The sequence below is a fragment of the Aphis gossypii genome, chromosome 1 (genome assembly GCF_020184175.1).
Source record: "Aphis gossypii isolate Hap1 chromosome 1, ASM2018417v2, whole genome shotgun sequence".
NCBI classification, from domain to species: Eukaryota; Metazoa; Arthropoda; class Insecta; order Hemiptera; family Aphididae; genus Aphis; species Aphis gossypii.
Window position 1 is genome coordinate 14,094,521 of NC_065530.1, and position 27,781 is coordinate 14,122,301.

The following is a 27,781-nucleotide window of genomic DNA, read 5'->3' on the forward strand; positions in this document are numbered from 1 at the left end:
CGTAACTGTTTTAAGATGTGACGCTGTAATAATGCACTCGAAGAATTTCAGTAAACATATATTTTAATCCAACGGCCTTACCCGATGTGACTATATAGATCTGGCGTACTCTGCAGCTGCAGTCCGTATATACAAGCGTTACATTACATTATGTCTTCGGAGGAAATTATCCCCTACAACAGTGTTCTCAAAAGTCATTATTCTGAGTATGGCAGTAAAAAACGAAATAAACTATTATACAGACAAGGCTCGCTATAATAGCTCGTCGGTATCCAAATAGTACCTACGCGTAGTATCAATCGATTGGGTACATAACGACTTACGATCGTCGTGTGTTCGTGCGCTCGTGGTGGGTTTCAATAATTCGTGAAAATAATATTATATTATACCGCGGTACAACGCCTAAAGACAAATGTAATAAGTTATAACATACACATATTACATATACAACCGAATGCCACGCCAGTTTAATACCAGAAATCACTACGTTATCATTGAACTACGCTGCACCGCCTATATTATAATATTATAGCCAGGATCATCGACAATAAATAATAGAAGTATTCGTAAGACGTGTACACGTGGAACAGAAAATAATTATTCACAAAATTAATAATTCTTGGCGATGGTATTTCGTTTTTATTTTCATCTATTAAATATTAATTACGCGCTTGTGATCATATTGTATGATCAGAGACCGCTATCAACAAATACGAATATATATTATACGTATTGCTATGAACTTGTATTCAGCAGTTTCAATCATGAATTTAGAATTGTTTCATGAGATAACTTTTGTTTGTAAAACATTTTTATCTTTTCTTCTTTACTTTATGAACGTCGTATCCGTAAAACGAATGTAAATACTTATGTCATTATTTAGATATATACGGATCATTCTCAATAAGATTGTGAAAACATCAATTAAAAAGAACAAACCTATCGTCATCGTGAAAAACGGAATGTTTTATTTCAAAAACTTGACTGTATATTAATTTGTTCAATTAAAACATAATAAAACTATAAAAATGCATTAAATATCTTTATTTATGTCAACGATTTTACTGGAGAAGAACTAGTTGGACGGTATTCGTTAGACTCGTGGTAATAACAATGCAATAGTTAATTGTTTTTAAAGTAAAAATTAATAAATTAAATTGTTAATTATCTTATGGTATAACCTAAATAATTATTATTTACTATCTTATCTCTATTCTCTAAGAATCGGTCGAGAGTAATTAAAATGAAAGCGTGTCAGACGAGGTTCGTTCATTTGTTTTAATTAATAATTATTACTTTATTCAGTCAGATGAAACCTTGCAATCGGAATTGCATTTAAGATATTGCTTACTTCTCCAAGTGCTTCAATTATTGTACATTAACGACAAGATTTTTTAATAGAATATTCTGTATAAATCAGCTTATATAATCTCGTAAAACTTCTTATAATACGTATATAATATATATATTGAAGTTTTATGCTTGTAACATTGTTTAATATTCTATATTTTATAATATACACTATACAGTCTACACTTATAAAAATGGTGATCTCTGTTTAGATTATATTTCGAAGAAGAGAACCAATTGTATCTTATAAATGCGTATACTCTCAAAAACCACTAAGAGGTTGTAAATTGAAAAAAAAAATCAAAATGAATCATGATGAAAATCTTGTCATGATCTCACAATGAAAACATAAAATCACTCGTGTTGAAGCATCAGTCGCTGCTATCTCGACAGAAAAAATAACCTCCATTATTGTTGCAAAACCAAGAGATTTCGTATTCCTCCTTTTAGTAGTGAATTTTTTCCGTATAACATAATATAATAATATTATTATATTATATATTAAGTATATGACATATAGATCTATGTGTAACTTTTATAACGTTCAGCGCGCTATTCTCCCCCTCCCCAAACGGTCCTATTCGTCGCCATCTTCGACGATTTTTAGAAAAAAGATAACATAACGCAATGGCAATATCGTACAATATATTATGTGCACACGATATGAACGATATTATTAAGTAACGTGTTGGTGACATGCATTTTTCGAGTCTATTATATTTTTGTCGAACATCCGTTGCTCGAGATATTACAGTCGTTGTAAAAAATAATAATAATAGTACGATAATAACAATAATCGATCAGTAGACTTAAAGACGCGGACACATCGCCAACGGGTATATATACCTAACAAATTGTTGTAGTCGGAGGGGTTGTGCCGGTTGTGGTTAAATATTGTTGTTGCGGATGAGAGAAACCGTAGTGTTAGAACGGCGGCGTCTACAATCGGCCAACACCGACAAAATGACTTTTTATTTGTATAGATTTTTTTAGTTATTTTTTTTGTTACTTTTCGTCTTGACGTTTTCACTGACGATGTCATTTGCAATGCTATACTTAATAATAATATGTTGCGGTATGGCAGTATACGCTTCTAAATTGCTATGCCAATCGATTTTGTTGTTATACGACTTTTTTATTTCCCTTCGATTTTCCATACATGATAATATAGGCATCATGGTACATATTATATAAATACAGAGCGATTCATCAAGCACGTGAAGTAATATTTTTATTAAAATTCTTGAGATTTTTTTTTTGAAACTTCTGTTTTTTAAAAACACAATTTGTTCCTGTGAATAATTTAGTGGACAATTTTTTATAAAATGTTGATGTATCTAAACCAAAAATCGAACGAGTAGTTTTTTAGTTATTAAAATATTAGTATTAAGGATAATAGTCCTTAAAAATTATTTTACAAAAATATAATTGTTTTAATACCATCTTATCTATTATTTATTTATACTCGGATTATTTTTAATTCATAAAAATATTAATTATTAAAATTTTCAAATTACCATAACCCCGTACCTTCTAAACCTATTTATATTGAACAGTTATCCTTAATAGTTAATGTACAATGTTAAAAAATTAAAAAACTACTTGTCCGAATTTTGATTTACAGTAGGAAATGAAGGTTGTCTTTTGAAAACAAATTTTTGTACCTAATTGCACAGCACATTCTTTAAGGAGTACAAATTATAAAGAATTATCAAGAATTTGGGAAGTACCTATAGGTATATTCTAAACATCAGATTTTGAATAATTGTATTATTGCAGATGAAAAAAATTCATTACCATACTTGCAGGTGAATCACCCTGTAGGTATAATATATAGGCATAGTTATTTTCATGTCGGGTCAATCGACTCGTCTCCGTATCGACGACTTTTATATTTATGTCAATCTGATGATGTATGTAATATTATTACTATTTAAACCTAATATATGTATATGAGATCCTAAATAGACTTCCCCTTTCGAAGAAATATACCTAACTAATATATTTGTATTATATGTCGCGTCGTCCGCAGCTCTTGTCAACAACAATAATAATATTGGCAATATAAAATATTGTAAGACCGTAAACCGTACTCACCGCATTGAACTTTAGCGATCTACGAAACTTTCAAGTTTTTCGACTATATATCATGCATCTCTCCGCGGTAGTCTCATTCAATATTCACCGAAAGAATGTATATACATATTACGTATATTATGTAGTAGTTCTATTACCGCGTATGGTTCGTTCTTTTTTTTTTTCATTTTATTTGCTTTCGAAACAAAATCAATCGTATTTGCTCGTTTGAACAAATATATTTGCATTTATTATATTATGTACACGTCTTCACTGTAGGACTACATACATATATTATACATAATACAATACTTTTAAATTACCTGCACTGAAGCTTTGCATGGGTTACTCGTATAGTTTCAGTATTTTCATGGTATGTGAGCATTTTTAAAAAAACCGCAATTCCTTTATTTAAAATTTTAAAATTAATACTTAGGTATGTGCTGCTGACAGTTTAAAATCGAATTAAAAATAAAACGATTCATAAACACAAAATATTTTATACATGATTTAAATATAGTTACTTGTATACTATATATAGATAACGTATTTCAATATTTTAATTATTATTAGGTATAGTTTATCTTTAAAAAAAAATATATTTACTCGTGATATAATTGGTACAAAAAAAAAATGACAAGAAAGATAATGTATCAATATTTATAATTTTTTTAATGCATTCGTAGAAAAAAATAAAATACTTCAAATATACCTAATTCTCTTTATTTAATTTAATCCTAAATTGAATATCGTCAGCGATACTATATATAAATATAATATCATTGTAATATAATACTCAAAACGTTCTGAAAATCATTTTTATAGAAAAAAAATATAAAATTGTTAAATATAAAACTTTCCCTTTGATAATATTAAAAGTTTTATTTATCATCAAATAAATTAATTTTTATTTGTTTGTTAAATCATTACCATTCCATTAATATACATATTATATTTATTTAATACAAGGGCTAGTAATAATGGAAAACTTTTCGATCCATGCTGCGTTTTGTCGTTTAATTAGTTTGTTTTTGATATTTTATATTTTTCATTTTTGTTTTTGACAGTTTGGTATATCCTAAGTAATGGTCAATAGACCTGTTTCATAATTTTTAGGATAAAATAGACTATTTATTTACCATGTATATGTAAGTACGTTTTGATACGTGCGCTGACCTGTAAAATAATGTGCTTTGTACTTTTATGGCCATTTTTTTTTAAACTTATCAACATTTATTTAAATTGTTTTTCTTTTTTAAATGTATAGCAAGAACGCAAAGCCATAGTTGTTCTCAAGGGACCCGGTCAGGTGAACGGTAACGTGACATTTATCCAGGCTAATCGCGGTGGCCCGGTTATGATAACAGGAGTGGTGTCCGGTCTTACCGAAGGACCACACGGTTTCCACGTTCACGAGAAAGGAGACGTGAGCAACGGATGCATATCCACCGGATCGCACTTCAACCCACAAGGGGTGAGTAATAACACGTTAAATCTGATAAAATAAAATATTACAACATTTTAACATTACATGTAATTTAGAACAATAACCCTTATAAAAGGCAGTTCAATTTTTTTTTTTTTTTATATTCAAACATCATAAGTACTTTTAATATACAACGTAACTGCCACAGTACAACAACAATATTATAAGCAATTATTATAATTTCGTATTACGAAAATGAACTTGCTGTGCTTGATCATTTCACATTTTATATAATATATCCTTACTAAGTATATAGAATAAAAATATAATACAATAGTAATAATAAAGATGAGCTCCTTCGTGATAAATAAATTCGACGTACTATTATAACTCTCATACCTAACGAATCGAACATTTAAATTTTAACTGGATGGTATATCATATTATATTATACGTATAAATACTTGGCGTGGTAAAGCGTAATTTTAATATTATAGTTTATCTCTTGGTATTTTACTCGAAAAAAACATTATTAAAACATTTCAATAGGTTTCTTCCGACGAGACATCTCGCGTTCGTATATAATGTTTATAGTTCTTCGAGTACTTTTAATGGTGCGCGCTATTCAGGAGACATTGCCGCCGCAGCAGGTATAATATGAATACAATATAATAATGTAATCTGTTATACAGTCGTAAAATATACGCGACTGACGCACGGACCCAACGCTTATACGAGAGCATAATTTATAAAAGCCTCGGTTTATTTTATCATAAATTTGAGATTATTCAACGATGACGATTATGTAGAAGTTTTTTATATTATTATTATTATTATTATTATTGTTGTTGTTATTATTATCATAATATTATAATTGTGCTCTTAGTAGTTTTAATGCGACGATTCAAGTTATAACCCGCATATCGGTAAAACATTATTAGACATATTTTATAAATCGTTGTAGGTATACTAAATTTAGTCGTTTTTGTGTGAATTTATAAATCAGAACTGTAATACGTGCTTATAAAAATACATAATAAAGGACTTATTTTATTTTACGATGTCATAAAATGTGGCTTTGAAGTTTGAGGGTTAATTAAGAAATTTTTGTTTCGTATAAATCATCAAGCTATTTAACCGATTTAGGTACCTACATTAAGATTAAATATAATAATACAATAACTAACCACTTAAATTTCTGTACTTCCATCTTATTTCAAAAGTATTTACGCATATTGACAAAATCAGCCCAAACAATAAATCGTAAAGAATTTCAGTAGATTTTAATTATTTTAATCATTGTTTTTGTATAAATTCAAATATATACTAGAATCTCGTTTATTTGTGTTTCATCTATAGGTAATTTAACTTTTTATAAATTCAATTACAATTTAAACGTTTTGAAGTCACTCGTGCAAAATTTTAAAAAAAATCTTAAAGTTTTACATTTATAAACATACAATATTGAATCGGTTTCATACATAAGGCAAACTAAGAATAGTATATTATTACTTATGAAAACTGCATATATAACTTGTATACTTTAACGACTAAAAATAAATCAAAAGCATTTATCGTTTTCATATTTTTTTTTTATAAAAATATAATTTTTTTCTGATGAAATGAGAAATGAGTCATTACTAATGACTGACTATAATTAGTGACCATTAAAATTGTTTCACAGATTATTTTTTAATTTAAATTAAGTGATATTTAGTGAATACGAAATTACATCTATAAATTAATTTTGAAACATTTTATATACACATATATGATATATATTTATTCTGCAAACTATTAAAATTATACTAAATGTTTCCTAAAAAAATGTCATTATCCATATAATTTATCATATTACGTATACAATAAAATTTATATGTCAGCACAAATTACTAAACAATTCTCCAACTTAAGCACAATAATAATAAATAGTATGTTTATTTTAAGTTTTTTGTATAACCAACTATAATTGTAACTTTAATGTATACATAAAATACACAGTATGAATATACCTATTATTATGACTTAAGAACTTGTTTAGTAGATCGTATTTGAACTGTATTTAATGCTCACTAGACTGAAAATGTAAATTCTCAAAAAATATAATTGCTTATTTTAACGAAGCAAATTAATAAAACCATCTATTGTCCAAGGTATAACAATCACATCATCATTTTCGTAATGAGATTAAATAACACCATTGTCCATTACGTATCACGAGATAAACACATATTTTCATGAACGATATTAATTATAATTGAACGAATAGAGTTCGATTAATAACTGCACTGGCGAAGATACCAAATGTACACGAGTAATCACGAAAGAAAAACTGTCCCGAAAATTCGTCGATTTATTCGACAGATAACACGACACACATATCCGCAATACGTGATTAATCGTTGTAGCATCGCGCCCTTTCTCTTCTAAAAGGATTTTCTGGACGCTTTTACCTCGGTAAAAGCATTTCCGTGTGACAAAAAGTATTCTGTTCCCCGCATGTAGACTGCGATAAATCGCCAATCCTGAAAATAAGAGCAGTGATCTAGTAAAAGATATATTATAATAATTATACATTGTATTGTATTATATTGTGCGCGTTTAACGCTGTCGATCAGTGGGGTATAAATTAAAATGTTCGATCGTGTGAGAGGGTTGAATGTGTGGAAATAAAACGTAGAAAATATAAGTATTGTTTTTAGGTGGTCTATACAAATGTCTGTAAAACTAGATTTTTAGCATTACTATATTCTTTAAAACTCGCGTTTATCATAATATCGTGATTGTTTAAAATCTGATGAGTAAAACATCAAAATAATTATATAAAGACAATAATATGAATAAATCTATTACCACCTCGTATCCCGTCCGTATGTGCGCTTGACGTGAGTCGGCGATCGTGACTTAACTCAACGGTCGCCCCTGAGCTGTCCCGTCGTCGTGGTCGCGCGGAACGAGGAGGAAGACACGTCTCGTTGTCGGTCCGCGTGGGAAGTATTCGTATTGAAGTGTTGTGGAAACGTTTTGTGCTTAACTAGCTATTGTTTGTCTACATTATATAATATAATACATAGTGGGACGACGATTGTCATTGCCACAAAGCGAACGATTTCAATTGTACCTACAATTCCCGACGTGTAGAGTATGCGCTTGTTGTGTGCGACGCGCGTGTTCTTCACGGGTCCGCGACGACGGCAGACCGATCACTGATGGACACATAATAATAACAATAATAATATAATAACGATAATAAGATATAATAGAGCTTCACAAACGGTTAGCAGTCGTCGCAGTGTCTATACAGTAGTGTGCATGTACGTAGTGTAATAATATGCACGGTCGAGAGACGTGTGCGTGATGAGGAACTACGACATAAAAGAACCATTCGAAAACAAATTGAAAATACCGATCTGTGTAGGCGTGGGAAAATTATCGCATAGTTTTCAATATGTTCGAACGTTAAGTACCCATAACACGGTAATAACAAATTTTTCGTCACGTTAAACCGCACGCGTCGCGTTATCGACGTCGGCTTTATTATATGCAATGCAACATTATTATTTTTCTAGTTATACCGTGACTCCTTGCACTCGGGAGACGCCAGCTGACGTCTCTAAAAGTTTAGAAGTTATTTGTAGCTCGACTAAATCGTCTACGATGTCATATAGACTGCCGATATTAAAATGATTTTTGTATACGAAAATTCTGAGCAGTCAGTGTGTGCAGTATTCTAATCGTTGTCACATAGGCACAAAAGATACACGTCTAAGTAGCGCACACCAGCCTAGGTGCCCATTTTTTTTTCGCAGAATTAAAACGTTAAGGGTTTTAATTTTGTTACGATATTTGTACTATACAATTGATCGAGTCATTATATATTTTATGCTCACTTATAATTTATATAGACCATATACAATATCGTGAAAATAGAATATGCATTACAACTGATGTTTTTCATTGTTTGGATAAAAGTTTATCATATAATGTAATATTATCGTTAAACGTTTACAATCTTTAACATTAAATTGTCTTAATTGTTTTTGCGCCAGTAACATGCGTTTTAATTGCCGGTACGTGACGCGTTGTCGCGAAAGTCATTAAAAAACACAAAGAACCTGTTGGAAAAAAATGTCCCATTTATTAGTTGTCGTTAAAGCAAATGTAATACTTACTTTATATTAGTCGTAGGTAGCTGAAACGAATGATGCAATTTAACAGTATATTAATTTTACAACTGGCGACTAGAAGCAGCTTATATTTTCCAATTTTCAATCGTAAAACAAATATATGACTGATATAAAAATATTTAGGTCCTATATGGACATACAAAACGCCTTTGCAGTTGGTTTACGACCGCAGCACAAAAGTGCAGATCAAATACATTTACTTACACGATATGAATGCTTTTTAAATCGTGAAAACATTATATTCGTGTACTCCGAGTTTACTTATAAATTATAATCATAACATAATATTATAAAATACATTAATTTGTAGCATACGGCATAAATATGTGAGCTCTAAACTGCGATTATTGTGCAAAATTAAGAATTATTTTAAATTAGATCTTATCAAGAAAACAATTTCAAGCTCTATAGAAAATCCGAATAATTTATAATTATAATATCCTATAACAATTGTCGTCGTCGACATCGTACTCGTTATGTCAAACACAACTAATATGCCGAGGTATTTTTGTTTATTGAGTAGCAAACTTTAATTTTCATATACATTAAACTTAAAATGTGGTTCTATATTTTTTAGTTTAATAACATCGCATAACACAAATATATGTATATATTCAATATGGACAAAAATAATAACTATGCGGCTTTATAATAAATTGATAACATGTGACAAAATAAGCAACAGTATAAATCTTCAAAAAGTTGAACGTTTTAACTCCATTTAACATCTACGTAAATAATTAAATACACCATTGCCCAAGTACACGTAATGATATATATATATATATATATATATATGTGTGTGTGTGTGTATACTTCTTCATTGACGATAATTATTCGCAACTTCGGTAATATTTGACTAATCATTTTCAAACTAATCGATTATTTCATTTTCGCGATCGATTATACTATTTTTTTTTTTTTTTGTACATTCGGTTATACTATATCGATTTACGTCTGGGCAAAGGTTATCGATAATACCGCCCGTGGATAACCTTAGAATATACTATAAATTATTGTATTCAGTTGTTTTCACTCGTTCAATGTGCAGCCATCAACGTTCACAAATCCCGAAAACCCCCACGGAGCATGAACACTTTTTATTTGCATTATTACTTCCCAAGACCGAACGGACGTTATATCCTATAGTATATAATTTTCTCATTGACGTGTTTTACGTACCGACCGATTAATATTATTATTTGTATGCATTTTTTTTTTAAATTTTATTATGATGACATACTTAAATTTATGATTACTGCCATTTAAAATTTCTTTCACGTTGCAATAATTATTAATATTTATAAACATAATAAATTATGATATAGACATATTATATGTCCTCATAGTATAATATGCAAATATATTATAATACATACTTGTATTTAATATGTAACTTTTCGCTTTTCGTCCTAAATGTAAAAGATAATTTTTCTAAGGTTTTGTCTGTTTTCGGGTAGTCACGTAGATATAAATATTATTAAATATATATACAATATAATGAATATATATTTAATGTATACATATAAAATTGAATTACATTGTATAAACGATTATACATTATAAATTATAATCTTATGATATTTGATAATACGAGATAAAAGCTAGCGTGTTCGGTTTTATGAATACTTAAATTATTTAATATTCAATTAAATTTACTAAAATTAATAATAATATTTCTATTGAATTATATATATAAATATATATATATATATGTATATGTATATATAATATATATATGTAAGCATATATAATTACTTAATTCATTAAATATTTAAATTTACATAACATGCTCAACTAATCGTTTTTTGAACTGTTTATTGTATTTGTACACATTTATAAAAGATTAGCAGAGCTTAATAATGTGTTAAAAAAATTAATATAAACTTAAATCTATGCAATATACTAGTATTAAATTTAAAATATTTTTTTATTTAACTATTAATTTAAAGTATTTTATTTTTAATATGCCAGTTCTCTTAATATGACTTTATATTTCTTTAATTTGTATATTATAATATTTTGTTTCGAATCTCATAATATTGTATTAGTCATTACTCATTACTCATCACATTATTTACTAGAGCTTGCGCAAATATTATTTTTTATAAATTATAAATTATTATGTCATCTTAATAATTTCAACTAAGATTATTATACAATATATATGATTTAAAAAATTGTATAAACTTGAAGACAAATTATTATTTGTGATGATGACTTAGTGAATATTTAAACAAACACTTCCTTAAGAAAAATAATATTGAAATTAAATACTTTGTGGTTTAATAATAGTTATAACATAAAACTTCAAAGTTATTATACAAGTAAGTTTTTCATTAACTTTCAAATTGAAAAATTATCATTTCCACTCATAATTTATAATACATCATCAGAACTAGATAGAATGAATATTGTTCATATAATAATACAATCGTAAGGAACAAAGCACAAATAATACTAAAATCTTTACTTCCCGTTCAGTAGAGCAAGAAATTGAAACATATCAGTCTTTTGAGAAACTCCCATTGTAATTATAACATTAGCGAAATTTCATTTTTTTTTTATTTATACACAATTTAGAACTATTTAAGTTTTTCATTGAAATGGCGTAATTAATAACCTAGCTAATAGTATTATAAATTTGAAATACCTAAATAATATAAAATATGGAGTTTTTTTTTTAATTAAATATTATTTAATCATATTTTATTTAAGTACACAGCTTAAACTCTGATTATAAAAATAAACATGTTTTTCAAAATAGTTCTTTTATCATTCCACGTTATTATTTCATTGAAATTTGTTTCATACTTTATTTTGGTCTATTATAGAAATATAAAATCAATTTCTAATATAATATAAAATAAAATATGTACCTATAAAAAACATTTTTTATTTTTTCATTTAACTTAAATATTAAAAAATAATTGTTAAAAACATTGTATACAATATACACATACAAAATTAATTAATTAAATTAAAAGAATAATAGTTTACTGCAGTTAAGTTAAATGATAAATGTAAAATGTAATGTGAAAAATTAATTATTGCTAATTTTTACTATAATTTGCCTTGTTATAAGTAGTAATAAATCCACATTTATTTCAACGTAAATATACCTTATAATTCCATATAAACTTAAAAAATCCCAGTTCGTTGGTAATTAGAAACATTGAACATCATAGTTAAAATTTTAATTGTAATATTGCAATTAATATTTTATACATAGTGATAAGGTATACCTATAATTATTTACTCTATACATTACTTCTTTATGAAATTTAATTAATTAATTAATTAATTTTGTCGAATTTAATTTATATTTAGGTACTATGAAAACTACCGATTCTCATATTTATTTTAATGAAACCCGTTGTATAGCTAGTTTCTATAGTATAGGTATTATACTACATAATATTGCACTCAAATATTTAATTTTTTCAAACTAAACTTCTAAGCCACTAACTTATTTCGATTTAAAAATGTCGAAATGTACGTTCAACAAATTACTACCTATATGTTTTGTATACAAAACCGACAATATAATATATAATGGCATTTTTCTTCTTACCCGCCCCCTCAACTTCCGGGTCAAGATTGAAAGTTCTCGGAAGAGCCACGATATGTGTCAACTGTCACTCGTGCTTAATCATAGTGTTTATTTTCTCACACAACATTAAACTTAACGATTCTCGTTTGTATCATGTTCTGTGTACGGTTGTTTTAAATCATGCAATATTTCATCAACTATAGCGTACAAGTTAAAAGTCAAAAAGTATTTAAAATATCGCACAAATTCATAACCACACCCTGTACACAAACAAAATATTTTACTTTGTGAATAATATAAATATACACAAGGCCGTACCCAGAGTACATTTTTGGGGTTGTGAACCCTTAATAATCCAGCTAGGGTATTGAATATATATATAACCAGTACATGGTCAACAAGAAGATATTTGCAAACAGCGCCGAAAATTGTATTACATGAATATAAGAGCCAAAAAAAAGTTTTATTTAAATTGCGAGTCATTATTATATAACAGATTAAATTAGATTTCGGATTGTTCTGCAAATTCTCGTGCAAGTTATGTCTAAAATACTCAAAAATATTGTGAAAAATTAAAATATTTTACTTCAAAGTAGGTTTTGGTTTTATAAAAGTATCTTTATATATAAGGTTAGGATAAGTACATTATCAATATAAATAATAATAAATCATACCACAAATATCATTTGAACAACATTTTTAAAAACAACTTTAAGAAATGTATTAATAAAAATTGATTTTCGAGCTAGTAGTTAATTACCTAGTTGTATAAGTATTTAAATTATTTATGAGCAAAATGAAGTTGTATGACGGTCTTCCACAAAATGTGGTTTTATAATACAACTTCTCATTCAAACTTACACTTATAAATAGTTAAAATAATTAATCACCATACGTTAAAAATTCAATTTTGTTATACATGCCAAAAAAAAGCTCCAAAAAATATTATGCTTTGAAATATTAAAGTAAAAAATTAAATTGTCTTTCAAAAAAGTTTATTTTAATATTATATTTAAAATATTAATATTGATTTTAAGTATTTTACATAATTTTTATAAGTCATTGTATTATAATAATTGTAATTTATATAATGATCGCTTTTATTTAAATTACCGTTCAAATTATTAATCCATCGCTTAACATATTTTGACCTTTGAACAGATATGGTAAAAGTATAAAAACATCTATTGAAGTCGGTCAGCTCCCATTTCGCCGCGGTAACATTTCGCCGAATTTATTTTTTCGCAGTTCCATTTCGGCAAATTTATATTTATATAATTAATAATTTTTTTTTAACTAGTTAAAGTTATTCGTTGTGTTTAATTAAATAATTCTTTCATTTTGAGACTTTGAGTTACAAAATCTCCTTCCTGTCTTAAAATGAAGTTCCAACTTCTTTATAAATCTATAGAAATAAATAAGTAAATTTAAATTTAGTGTAGGTATCTAATATATACTATATAGTTATCTTTATATATATACCAATAAATTAAACTATCTATAAGTGTGGACGTAGTATATTATTAAACATCTTTAATATTTAAATAATTTTATCTTAAAAATCGTAACTTTTCTTTTAATTATTACGTATACAGTACAATATAATTGTTCTTCTAAATTTAAATTATTATTATTTCGTATTTTAAATAAATAAATAATAAAGTGTGATCAAGTGAGTAACGCTCTGCTGTATAGTAGGTCACTATAATAATTGATATATTAAATTTGAATCTAATGATAAGTATCATTGTATACGAAAAACAATTCTGAACGGAGATGATTTGTCAGCCTAGAATATAATTTACAGTGGTTGGTATAAAAGATGGTTTATGTTTAAATGGCCTGAATACACCAAAGTTTTTATAATTATTGTTAGTCAAACTTATGGAAAAATCTTGTATTCTATTTTCAACTCTTAGCCACTTATACAAAATTTTTTATGAATTATACCTACAAAATAATTTTCAAATATTCATGATTTTGTGAAATTTTTGTCAATATTTGAACTTCAAACACTAATAAAAATAAATTGTGCTTATTTATTCTTATAATTTTTGAACTCAACCAAAAATTTTTTAACGATATTTATATAAAAAAAAAAAACTAAACAAAAACAAATATTTCAAATGCCTATTAATAGCATTAAAATAAGTGAAATATTTTAAAAATTAAATTATGTAAAGAAAATTCCAATCTAAATAATTGGTGAAATTTTCAAGTACCTACAACTTATACTTTTTGAATTATAACAAACTTAAATTCGTTTGAGAATAAGTCGTTATCGTTACGCAAAAATTTTCCTATAATAATGCTTAGAGTTTTCTCTATATAGCTACTTGAAGGAAAACTTATGGAAAACTTACTGTTGAATTTTTACTTGACCTTAGATAAAAAATTTTATGATTTTTTAACTACCTACAAAATTACTTGCAAATTTTCGTGATTCAATTTTCGTAAAAATTCAAACTATAAACGCTTACAAAAAAAATTGTGACTAACGATCTTTGATTTGTTTTAACTACAATAAGAACAAGGCATACATACGGCACTGGCTGTGTTGTTACTTGTTAACTTTATAGTTATCGCTGCGTCGAAACACAATTCATTCTATTTTTTTTTATAATTTTTGAGGATTTATCAATCGATAACTTCAGAATTAAGATAGAATTATAACACTTAAGTCCGGAATATACGTGGATAGTTTTTCAAGAAAGGATAGCTAGCTATTCCCAGCACCCATCCTGGCTCAAAAAAAAAAAAAAAAAAATACATAACCATGTTTTAAGAAAAAAATTATTTGAAAATTTTGTGGCAAAATGGGATTAATTTGGCGGCGAAATGGGATACGAACATTGAAGTCTAATGAGAAATAATTAACTTTTAATATAACCATATATAAAATGGTAACTATTATACCTACTGATTTAAATTTTAATAGGGTGTAATTCAAACAAACTTGATAAAACAAAAATAATATATTATTTTAATTTTTTGATTAGCAATTAAAGTAGTTAACAGTAATCTATATTTTTTTAAAAATAAAATTTTATAGTATGAAATTTAACAAAAAAGTAACTATTTTACGTGAATACCAATAGATTTCATGCAGTATGTATACAATTATTGTAAATTGTAATTCGGTATTTGTTATTCCTTTTGTTTTATTTCAATACCAAATATTTATGTGTAAAAATAACTTATTGCCATACGTATAATATTATTATTTTATATTTTCAATGTTTAGTCGAAAGGCAATTATAAAACATTCAAGCAAAATGAAAACGTTTTGACACTATTCAAAAAAACCCGTTCCTATATATTTTAGTTAAATTTAAATACATTGCATTTCCGCTGTCCGTATTTTTAAAAGATTATAAAATAGGACGTGAGAATCCACTTCGGTTTTTAAATGACTTATAATTTTCCAATGGATACTATTTATCTCACTTTTGACATTCCATCGGTCACATTGTGTACGCATTTTTAAAAAACTTTGTCTGGGAAAAAATACTTTTGTGAACAAACAATAACAATATTATGAACACCACTTTAACACCATTACAAAACTATAGCATAAAATGTAAAATTTTGAAAACATTATAATGCTTTTATAAAAAAATAAATAAAAAAACCTTTTATGAGTTTAGTTCGTTTAGTACGAACGTTTTGAGTATAATATCTATTATATGTGCCATTGGACATGTCTAGAGGAGAATTCAACTGCCAATAAAAATCTGAACTTAAACATTATTATTGTTCATTAAAATATTATTTATCGTTATTATGTACTCGTATAATTTTAGTGTAGTAGCGTGTGAAATCAAATAATCATATAGTAGATAATTAACTAACAACACATATTTTAGTTGTCAAATAGAAAATTAAATTTTACTTGGTGTGTTTCTTCACCAAACGTATACCCATATAGTTAGAAAAAACACAAATAGGTACAAAATATACACTCACTGTCGGTTGACACGAAATCGTATTGAAAAAACCGCCTGCTGTGGATAAAACCGTAACGTATTATTAATATCTATTCATAAAGTATACGTACTTACGGCCTATACCTACACACGACCAGATCTATTCGTTACAAAAAAATTAAAATAAGATAATACGTTGTTTAGTGTACTATAACCGCGATCGTAACAATTAAACGTCGATAAAAATGATGATTACAAGCAATCCGAACACGGTGTCCGGATGGACGATCGTATCTAATTTACAGATTTTTTTTTATTAGTTTTATAACTTAAAATCACTATACGGTCTGATATAACCGGTTTTGAGTTACACGATAGGAGCTAAAAACGTTCACAAATGTACCTATATATATATATATATATATGTATCTGCCTACATGTACTCGTATAAAGGTACTATAAATATAATAATAATAAACAACACAGGCAGCTACACGTATGTATACAACAATACTGTTGTGTATTACCTACCCATTACGAAACGACCGGTAAAATAATGCTCACACGGCTTCAATGAGGGGAAAAAATCTGTATTTTTCGATACTGCGATCGAATTTCGTTCACGTGGGTTACTCTACACAAGCGACTCTGAAATGTTTTTACAATCATAATATGATATGACTTGTTATGTTATGTTATATTGTACGTTAACAGCAGCTATACATCCAAAGACCTCGGAATCCGTCGTCAGAAGGACGCGCGATGCAGAATACGTTTTAAATTTATGTTTTTTAAATAGCGCATTCTTTGGCGACGAAACAAAAACGACAATATACGTGAGAGTATGTATATATTATTATTATTATTATTATATAGATACTATTCTCTTCTCGTAAATACTGGTTTCGATCTCGCGAGGGATGAGAGGACCAATAGACGACGGAACAGACGACTCGACTGCGCGTACAATGTATACGTATAAAAGACGTGTACTCTAACTATATAACACACCATCACTAAACCGAACGAGCTGACATGTGTACCTACTTATATCCGTGTAAGTCTTCGTCGTTATCGTAGCCGGGCGCCGTCTCGTGTACGCCTAGTGACTAGTGTTAGCTATATATATATAAAACATTATATTAGTCGTAGTTGTTAACCCCCTCGATGGGTCGGCTAATAAGTCTTACCGCCGATGATGGATGTGACGGCTGCGGATGCGGCATAAAACTATATAACGAGAAAACGGATGTATACTATAATATTATATAGGTACTATATATTACATCTACACACTCACAAAAATTCTACGATTATGTTTAATATTGCGTTACATATTAAGTGCAAGACATAGCTGGTACCTACTTTTAAGTTATGAGCTATAACAATAAAAACGAAATCAAATTCTAACCGACACTTTGTGTCATCGAAAAAAAACTTTTTCGGTAGTACCGAAAACGCGCCGTTCCGGATAGTACCCGAATATAAAGAATGACAAAACTACAAGCACGTGAAAGTCATTAGCCTCAAAAGATCAGAAGTCGTCGTGTGTGTCACACGTTCACGTGATAAATTTCAGTACGGATCGGCATTATAAAAATATCGTGTAGGCCGTAATTATTTTTTAAATCTAAATTCCTATAGTTACACTTCCAGTAGCGAAAATCTCATATAAAAAAATGTGATATTATATTACCTATTGAAATCTCTGACTGAATTGTGTGCTATTGTTATTGGGATTTAACACTCGCGTATTAGTCGTTTTAGAGTACATCTTAATATGTATACACAACATAGGTATGTACGATCTTTTGATCTTCTGAAGTCTTTTGTCTTGGCAAGCTTAATCGCTTAATGTATTTGAATTTTAATCAGGTGCGTAATCCACAAACGAGCAGATATTGTTATTACTTCCGTACCTAATGGCTAAACTAAAATTAGTTTTACATGATTAATCATCATTGATGATAATATTATATTTATGTACGATAATTTATAGATGATACTCATTTATTAATATTTTAACTATTCGATATACAAAATTTTTTCGAATATTTTGACTTTTTGTCGATTATAATCGAATATAATGTCATTGTATTATACAGTATATACTATATAGTATTATATATACGTACGTCAACATCATGTATTTAATACAATAGAAAACGTGCCGTCGATGTGTTTTACGGATGTTTATACGACGAGGGCGGCGATCCGTCGTCGGAAAATTTAATTAAATTCGATCCGAAAAGTTTGTTTGGCGTGCGCTATCCCGCCGATCGCCGTTAGCTTAAACGTAGCCTGAAGTGCATATTATAATATAGTTTAATATTATTCTACACCTATATCAGCGATAACATTTTCCAGCGATTTTTATAAGTATTTTATATTTAATAATCGCTGGCGCGAAAAACAACTGCAATGTCGGACATTAAATATATATATATACGAATTTGTGTTTTCGTTTTTTGGCGAAGTATTTGAATTTTAATTGACGATGGCGAAACTTTCTTATAATCAATGATAATGTCTTTGAACAAAAGTATAATATATAGTATATACTTGAAACTAGCGGTAACCAAACCGATGAAAATTGTTTCACGAATAAGTGAGTCTTGAAAAAACAGTTGAAAATTCATAAATAAATAAATAATTGTTAGACGGTTACTGCTTACTTTTCTATTTATACGCCTATATATGCAGTCTTTGAACACGGAGTACGTTACAAACTGCACACAATAATACATTATATATAAGTGATATGTTTTATAATATATGCGATAAAAAAATCAACAAGGCCGAGTGATAAATCTTTTTTACCACGATAAATATTTTATCCTCGACGAGAATCGCTGTTGGTATCTTCGCCATTGCAGTCGGTTTTGCCCGGTAGTTTTTGTATTTTAAAGGCGTATTCGCGTGGAATGCAAATTTAAAGGTCTATGCGCGAGAACGGTAGAGGAGGACGAAAAAAAGGTCAATCATAAATCACTGCACCGGTCTGTTATGCATATAATACGACGTCTTATACAGAATCGCCTTTATAAATAGTTCGCCTGCAATGGTGTTTCTATTATATACACAATATATATATTATATATATATTTATATATAGTGTACAAGCAGGGCTAGCTTTCGAGTCCTTACATAGTTAGAGTTGTTAGTTTGTGTCTTCAGTGTTAGTGAAACGTCCAGTGTACATTCAGTAACCCTTCAGTCAAGTAGATAATACTATAACGCTAAATCATGTCTTCAGAATTATTAGATTTGAATTTAAGTTATGAATTATGATACGATCAAAATATACCCCTACAAGTTTTCGTATATGTACATAATAATGTATTGTTCTGATATAATAGTTATCGTAATACATTCTAAGATAAATTATTGAAATAAAAAATTTTGGGTCGGAAATGAGGAAACCCTTACAAGTTTTTTAGGCTTCTCTTTTATCATCGCATTATTTAGTATAAATCTAGCAGACTTCCCGTAAACGATATTTTTAAACGTTCACCTATAATACTAAACACTTGCATCGATTTCGATTTTGGGGCTGTGAAACGTACGACTAAATAGAAAACATTATTTTTTTTTCTCAAACCAGTGTATATAGTAGTCCTATACGTCATGTAGTACATAAAATAATATATATAAATTTCTTTTAAAATATTTACAAAATGTTTTGACACCCGGAGAAGAAGCTGAATATTGCAGTCAGCGTGACGTTTCTCATCAGCTCTCGGATCGCTGATTAGACGGCGTCCCGCAGAGCATGCCGCCAACGAGTACGGTTTAACACCGATCATTGTACAATGTACATACAAGCGGGACGCACGTCGTATACTTAATACTGTGTTGTTTATTGTGGTGGATTACGAGCCGCTATTGTTGTCATTCGGTTTTTATTTACCCACTCATACCCCTCCCCATCTTTTATTTCGAATTATTTATCGTCTTGTAAGTAGTAATAAACACACTCATATACACCCACATTACACAGGGTGATTCACCAAGCATGCTCAGTGCCTCAGGGCCTATTTTTTCGATAATAATGTAGTTATTTGAAACCTGATTTCTTGGAATTTTTTAATATACTTAAAGTTTAAATTCTTGAGATTGAAAGCTTTACTTGAGGAATGTTCTATGAAGAATGAAGATATGAACTTCTACTTTTCAAGTGACAACCCTCTTTTTCTATTATAAATTATTAGCAGATATCTTTCTGAAAAAATTGAAATATATCAAAATAAACATTTTAACGAGTCATTTTTTTTTTTTTTTTACAAAAAAATAGGTATATTATATATTTATAATAAACTAGGGAGATATTTTGAAATACATTTAGTAATATTTATAATTTATAAAAATGGTCCAATATGGAGTAAATAATCGATCCAATAATATTACATCTATATTTTTTTAAACCTATTTTAAATGTCTATTATTCTGTACTTACAGAAATAGACGATTAGACATTTTAATGAATCTAAAATTACTCCTTTTGCGTTTTGAATTCATTTATCAACATTTCGAAAAAATATTATCCATTAAATATAATATTTAGGGGAAAAGGCGGGTTTTCATTTAAAAAACAAAAGTCTGTGTCGCCACAGGACATTCCTTTAGTAACTCTTAGTACAAAAGATTTCAAGAACACTATATAAATACTAACATACATATGTGATATCACGATTATGTTGAACATAATGTTTTCGGTATTTGTACTTGTATTTTTCATCATCTCACAACATAACGCGATGACCGTCACCGACGAACATTTCAAAAGCGTTGGGGAAACATGCTTCGATCGGTGCAATTTCCAAAATTAAAAAAAAAGCAGTTTACTTCGTCGAATATACACCCGGTAGGACTCGGCGATAGCGAGTTTACGTTAAATTATTAAACAGTTTTCCTCCTTAGCATTTTTATTATTGGATTCGAGCCGCGTCACGTTAACAATACGATAACGCCGCTATACATTTATTACAATACATAGAACGTACCTGATGTTTTGTGTGAGACGACGACGTGCGACAAGGCGGCGACTGCAGTGGTCCATTGTTATTTGTTCCAGGGGCCCACCGTCTTTAGTTTATTGATTTTTTTCATTTAGTTAATTTACAGGAGCTAATTTGACGTTGTGAGGTCGCCACATAAGGACATGGTCGTTAAAGTCGTCTCTGGACGGCGTGTCCGGAAACTCTATCTCTCTCTCTCTCTCTTAATCTATCTGTTTCTCGTATTATATTTTTTATTATTATAACATAAATGCACTACGAGCGTATTATATCGTAACGACCGTCGAATTCCACTCGTCCTTTATTGAATTATAATATCACGTATTTGTTTACCCGACGTAGATAGGTTTTGTTATACAATCCAATTCGATCACGCCAGAATAGTGTTTAATAAGTATATTGTATACTGTTTTAGGATAATTATTATTATTGTTTTCAAAAACCAATTATTGGAATATATTTTATAATTGCTTTTAATGTACCACGTATAGTAGCACATTATTATTAACTTAATTATTATGTATTATGTATTATTATTACTGTTATATTATTTCGGCGACGAGCTACAAAGTGATTCCTATTGTGTATTTTTAAATTTAAATGTTTCGTGCTTGAGAACGAAATTTACGTTTTTATACGTAAAGGTGTTTGTGTATGCGTGCGGGTGCACTTTTTTAGTTTTTATTTTTGCTTATTTTTAATTCACAAATAGCCAATAGGGTTATCGATTATTCATTTATCTCTGCACGATTCACATGTTGATAAATAGTTTTTAATTTATTTATGATTAGACAACGCTAGTTTTCGATTGAGAAGATTATGTTCAATGACTATTGAAGTATATACTATAATATTATATCTAACCTAAATTTAAATCTAAAAACTATATAATTATAAAGGTATATCTACCCAACAGTTCAAAAATGTTGAAGAACATCAATTTCATACATTATTATAACTTTCATGATTCTCTAAAGTGTATTAAATAACTATATTATTATTTAACGTGTATAAAACAATTTACCATACTACTATGATGTGTAAGTAATAAATGGCTTTTCATGCTTTTCAGTCAAATAATTAATTATTTTTTTTATTAATTATGTTTATTATCAAACATATTATTATCTGATTTTTATGATGGAATTTTATGTGAAACTGAATAATATTTATAAAATTAACGTATCTTTATGCTATATTTATCAGCTAATATAGTCTAAGTATATTTTTGATAAATTGTGTTGCGGGGGACATCGTAAACGTTTCTCCACATTAAGCTATACCTATATTATACTTATTAGTTATTCATGTGTATCTCTAAGTACCTATCCATAATAACCGTAAACGAAGGTAATTTTATCATGCATGTTCTTAAATAACGTGTACATAATACTGATGTGGGTTTTTGCTCGTTCGATTTGATCCCCCCCCCAAACAAAAAAAAATTATTTCTATGCATCTGTGATTTATATATTTTTAAAATGACCATCTCCCATTTTTGTCACTCAATCGTAGCGGGGGCTCCAATGTCAATACTATTATCACGAATATTCTATACGTCATATAATTTATATGACGTCGTTAAAATACGATTTTAATTTCATAATCTTCATCAGGTCGTGTACACAATATATTATATATACAAGCTCATCCGTCATTTGTGATGATGTGAGATTGGAAACGATTCGTCTTCGCTCCAGCAACATATTATGAATACACATCTATAAAAAATACAAATAAACGTGATTTCAATTTACAAACTCGCTTATACCAGCAGCATATTATGTATCTAATAATAAAATATTATTATTATTATTCATAACTTTATACATATTACATATGTATGTATATAAATGACATATTATACCGCCGCAGTCATAGGTCTGACACTTATTACCTACATCAGAGACATCCTGATGACGTAATTTGAACGATCCTTCTTTGATCTGTAACACGTCTTAAAACTCTAACGATAAACTTGAACTTTTTTATTATTTATATTACAATATATACGTATGTGTATATGTGTGCCGCATATATAGTATATACACATAAATGTTCTAACGTCCTGGCAGATAGGTAGTAATAAAATATTTTCACGGCCTAAATATTTTTTTATTAATACGAAAATTACGTATGTTAACGATTTATCTTGATAAAAATATCATATACTACGTCCGTATAATTCACACAAGTTTCAAAGTATAAATAATATTCATAATTCAAGATTTTTAAGTAAACTAAGTAAGCGAATTATTTAAGTAATTCTATGCGTATTCGGAGTTTGTAGTGAATTTGTTAACTTGTCTTTTTAAAATTCTATACTTAATATATTATATACACTATATCACTATATAAAATATATATTGTTTATTTTTCAAAAAAGTACATACCTAAAAGTCTTTAATTTTCGCCATCACTTCGTGTACAATTGTTGATTATTATAACTTCAAAATTGTATTAATCTAAATTAATTTATCAAACTAAGATTTTATTATGAAACCTAATTAACGTATCGCCGCCTTATTATAGGTTTAGTCTCAAAATAACGTGTAATGACTATAACATTTATATAGGTAATAAAATAATGCTTTGTATACATCATAGGCGTACTTAAGACTACTAAGTATAATATCAGTAAAGTAATCTTTTAAAATATTTCTTAGTAAACGTTTTCCTGCTCACAACGTAAATAATATATATGTTTCACGAAACAAAATCTCCACATAATCTACTACTACTACTATTACCCTCACTCGCTTTCTAGTTAATTATCATTTATCAATGTCTATTGCAAGCATTGCATCAACGTGTGTGTAGTACACTCCATGTCTCGAAACGAATTACAATTTAAATACGCACTTACCGACACGTAATAATTATATAAAAAAAAAAAAAAAAAATCGAAGGCGTAATATTATTATGTTAATATATGAAGACGAGAGACAGTGCTAGGCTCACAGTTTTTTCGTCCGGGAGCAAGTATTTTTTTTGTCGCCCCAATTCATCTACCCGTTTTGAAACCAATTAAATATACATAATGGATAATCATAACTAATTGAACATTAATTTAATCCATTTTACAATGTTTTCCCGCCCCTGCTCCTTTCATAATACGTCTTGGATGTAGTGTTGACGATTGAAGGGCTATAAGTTGTTCTACCATAAGGACAATACAGATTTTTTTGGCTTTTGATGATCCGGGTTTGCTATCTTTGCGACCGCCTAGGTTATGTACGCAGTTACATTTCTTATTGTAATATCATCTGAACTCTGCTGTGATAACATTTATAACTCATTATAAATACGACTACACCATTAAATTGATATTATGTTATACTAACATATTTATCGTTTTTTTTTTTTCGCAGAACAAACACGGCGGTCCCAATGACGAAACCAGACACGCCGGTGACTTGGGCAACATCCAAGCAGACAACACGGGGGTGGCGCAATTCTCTTTCTCCGACCCTCTCATCTCGCTGGTCGGTGCCCACAACATCCTCGGCCGCGCTGTGGTCGTGCACGCCGACACCGACGACATGGGCCGTGGAGGATTCACCGACAGCCTGACCACCGGACACGCCGGTTCCAGGGTGGCATGCGGAGTCATCGGAATCCTGTAGGCACACTGCACAATTTATAATCGCGCAATTATTAATATTATTATTCTCTTAATTTATTATTAATCATACACCGTCTATTATATACACGCGCAATAAGCACGAACTTATCGGGATGTTTGTCTTTCAAGGGCTTTTGTGTATTAATGTCTTTACAGAATTCTACCCGCTCGTCTATATCTTCCTTCGCTCTCTATTCATTATGGTTTTCTATCTCGGTCTCACGTCCAATCTATCTATATCTTATTTTTCTATTTTTTTATTTTTTTTTAAACGTTTAAACGCACAATACGCTTCTCTTATATTATAGTATTTATTTAGCCTTATAATTTATTTATTTGTAATTTATTACTATTTATATCAGTATATTGAGCATAAATAAACGCGGGTTTTATCTTGCATTTATCTTAATTTCTGTATTTTGAGATTTCACCCCAATAAAGAGGTGCAAAAACTTATGTATAAATTGTATAATATTAGATACGTATATACAATGCGCTATACTGCGCGATGATATATGCATACGGGCGTGTATAGACTTTGGTTTCAGGTACAATATAATACTATGTCTATCGATTAAAAACAACGAATTTGTAAGAAACAGTTAATTATTTTATAAGATTTAATATTTCTTTTTCTGACGATGAGTTGGTATGTTTTTCATAATTTATATGAAATATTAGAAATATACTATTTAGTTGTAATAGTGAAATATAGAAATAAGAGATAAACAAAAAAATAATTTAACATGTTTTAAATTTTTGACACATTTATAATTTCAATACACCTCTCTTTAACAATTTATATTAATCATATTTTGTTTTTCTTTAAGATACAGAAAAATAAAGTATCTACATTTTCATTAACTTAAACTCTCAGTAATGATAGGCGTAATTTTCTAATACTTTAAAAATTTAATATGTGGCCCATTCATTTTTTTCAATTCGACTTTATTTGTATATTTATTTTGAATTTCGAGATACAATCAATAAAGGTATTTCATTTGAGAAATAATTTATTTTCATTATTCACAATTTTTTTACATTCTATCAACACAACACTCGTTACCTATTATTCAACCGTTGTTTTGTTATTTTTATTACATATTATTGGCACATATTTTATCGTTAACTGGTTGTTTATAAACGTTTTATTTCAATTTTATCCCCATTGGCTACAGATAAATAAAACAATATTCAAAAAATATTCACTTATGTAAAATATACAACACATTACACGTGTTTCTATAATGTATATCGCTATATGTATTTCGCTTTCAAAGGTGTAACATCTTTTGCAGCTCTTGTTCGCTTAGTTATTATGATATCACTACTTATGTTCCCTGCTTTCTATATATAATATGAATGTTGTTGCTTTTTCGCATATACACGTATGACATCTAGGGCGTTCGCTTTAGTTGAATAAAATAAATAAAATATAAATATATGTTTAGCTATTAAACTCGGAAAAAAATTTTCCCATGCCTTCTACGATTTAAAATTTTGTTTGAAATTTCTTAGCTGACTAGTCGGTAATCCGTTGTACTATAGCTATAACATCAACAGTATTGGTTTTTAAAACACGCTGTTGAAAGTTTTACGCATGTATGTTCACATTATAAATTATGAGTGTATGCTTTTAAAGTTTTAACGATTATAACATTAATATTTTATTTTTATACTTCAACGTGTAGTGACTGTATAATACAATCTTCTATATATAGGTACCAATTATATATATGAAAACAATGACCCGCACTGAATACGCCGTGACGCGACGTTATAAAAACGGCTTAATAAGTTTTCGGGTCGAGATCGAGGGTATAGAGCGATTTAAAAATTAAAAGTTTTTTTTCTACCGTCATAAATAATAACGACAGAAATATGTATGATTATTACCTACTGTTACAGTACTAGCGTACATTATATTATGATAATAGTCTTCAAAAGTTTTCGGGGAAAAAAATAAAACACTTCAGTTGCGGGTTATATTATACGTTATAGATTTAGATTGCACGTGGGTTACTACTTTTCATTTTAAATCCTCTATAGTACCAACACACCTATAATAATATTATAATATAAAATATAGTGTGTACAATATGCCTGCAACGGCTGCAACTATATTTACGCTTATAAAATGTAAAATATCTGTACATACCTAATACATTATTGCTAGTAATATTGCGTGATTGATGCGTATACGAAATAAATCTTATGTCAGCGTGGATATAAGACTTGATGCGGCCAAAAAGACGTAAGAAACTAATAACTAATAAGTAATAACAGTATCTACCTATCATAGTAGTAACATTTATAATAATTTTTTCATGAATTATCATTTATTACATATTAAATACATAATATATCGTATAACCTTCATAGGTTTTCGCGGTAGTTTAACGCTGCAGTGCGTAGTTTATATACATACAGTCGTCGCGTGTCGGTAAGACAGCGATTATATCTTCCAGGGTCCACCGACCTCCGTAATCCTCGTCATAACCCAGATTTGTACGTTTCCCATAGACAGTGAAATACCTACTTTGAAATTAATAAATTATATGTTTTCACGTCGAAGCAAGTTATGGTGTGTTCCAGGCGTAGGTCCCCCCAAAAACTATAT

At 28.7% G+C, this 27,781-nt stretch overlaps 1 protein-coding gene across 1 annotated transcript in view; it reads left to right on the forward strand.

Moving 5' to 3' along the window:
* Window positions 1-27,781, forward strand: part of LOC114120636 (superoxide dismutase [Cu-Zn]) — an 83,273-nt gene that overhangs the window by 41,846 nt on the left and 13,646 nt on the right. The window contains exons 3-4 of the mRNA XM_050197127.1: window positions 4,694-4,900; window positions 24,908-25,158. Coding sequence (XP_050053084.1) covers window positions 4,694-4,900; window positions 24,908-25,158 — 458 coding nt within the window. The remainder of the gene's footprint in view (window positions 1-4,693; window positions 4,901-24,907; window positions 25,159-27,781) is intronic.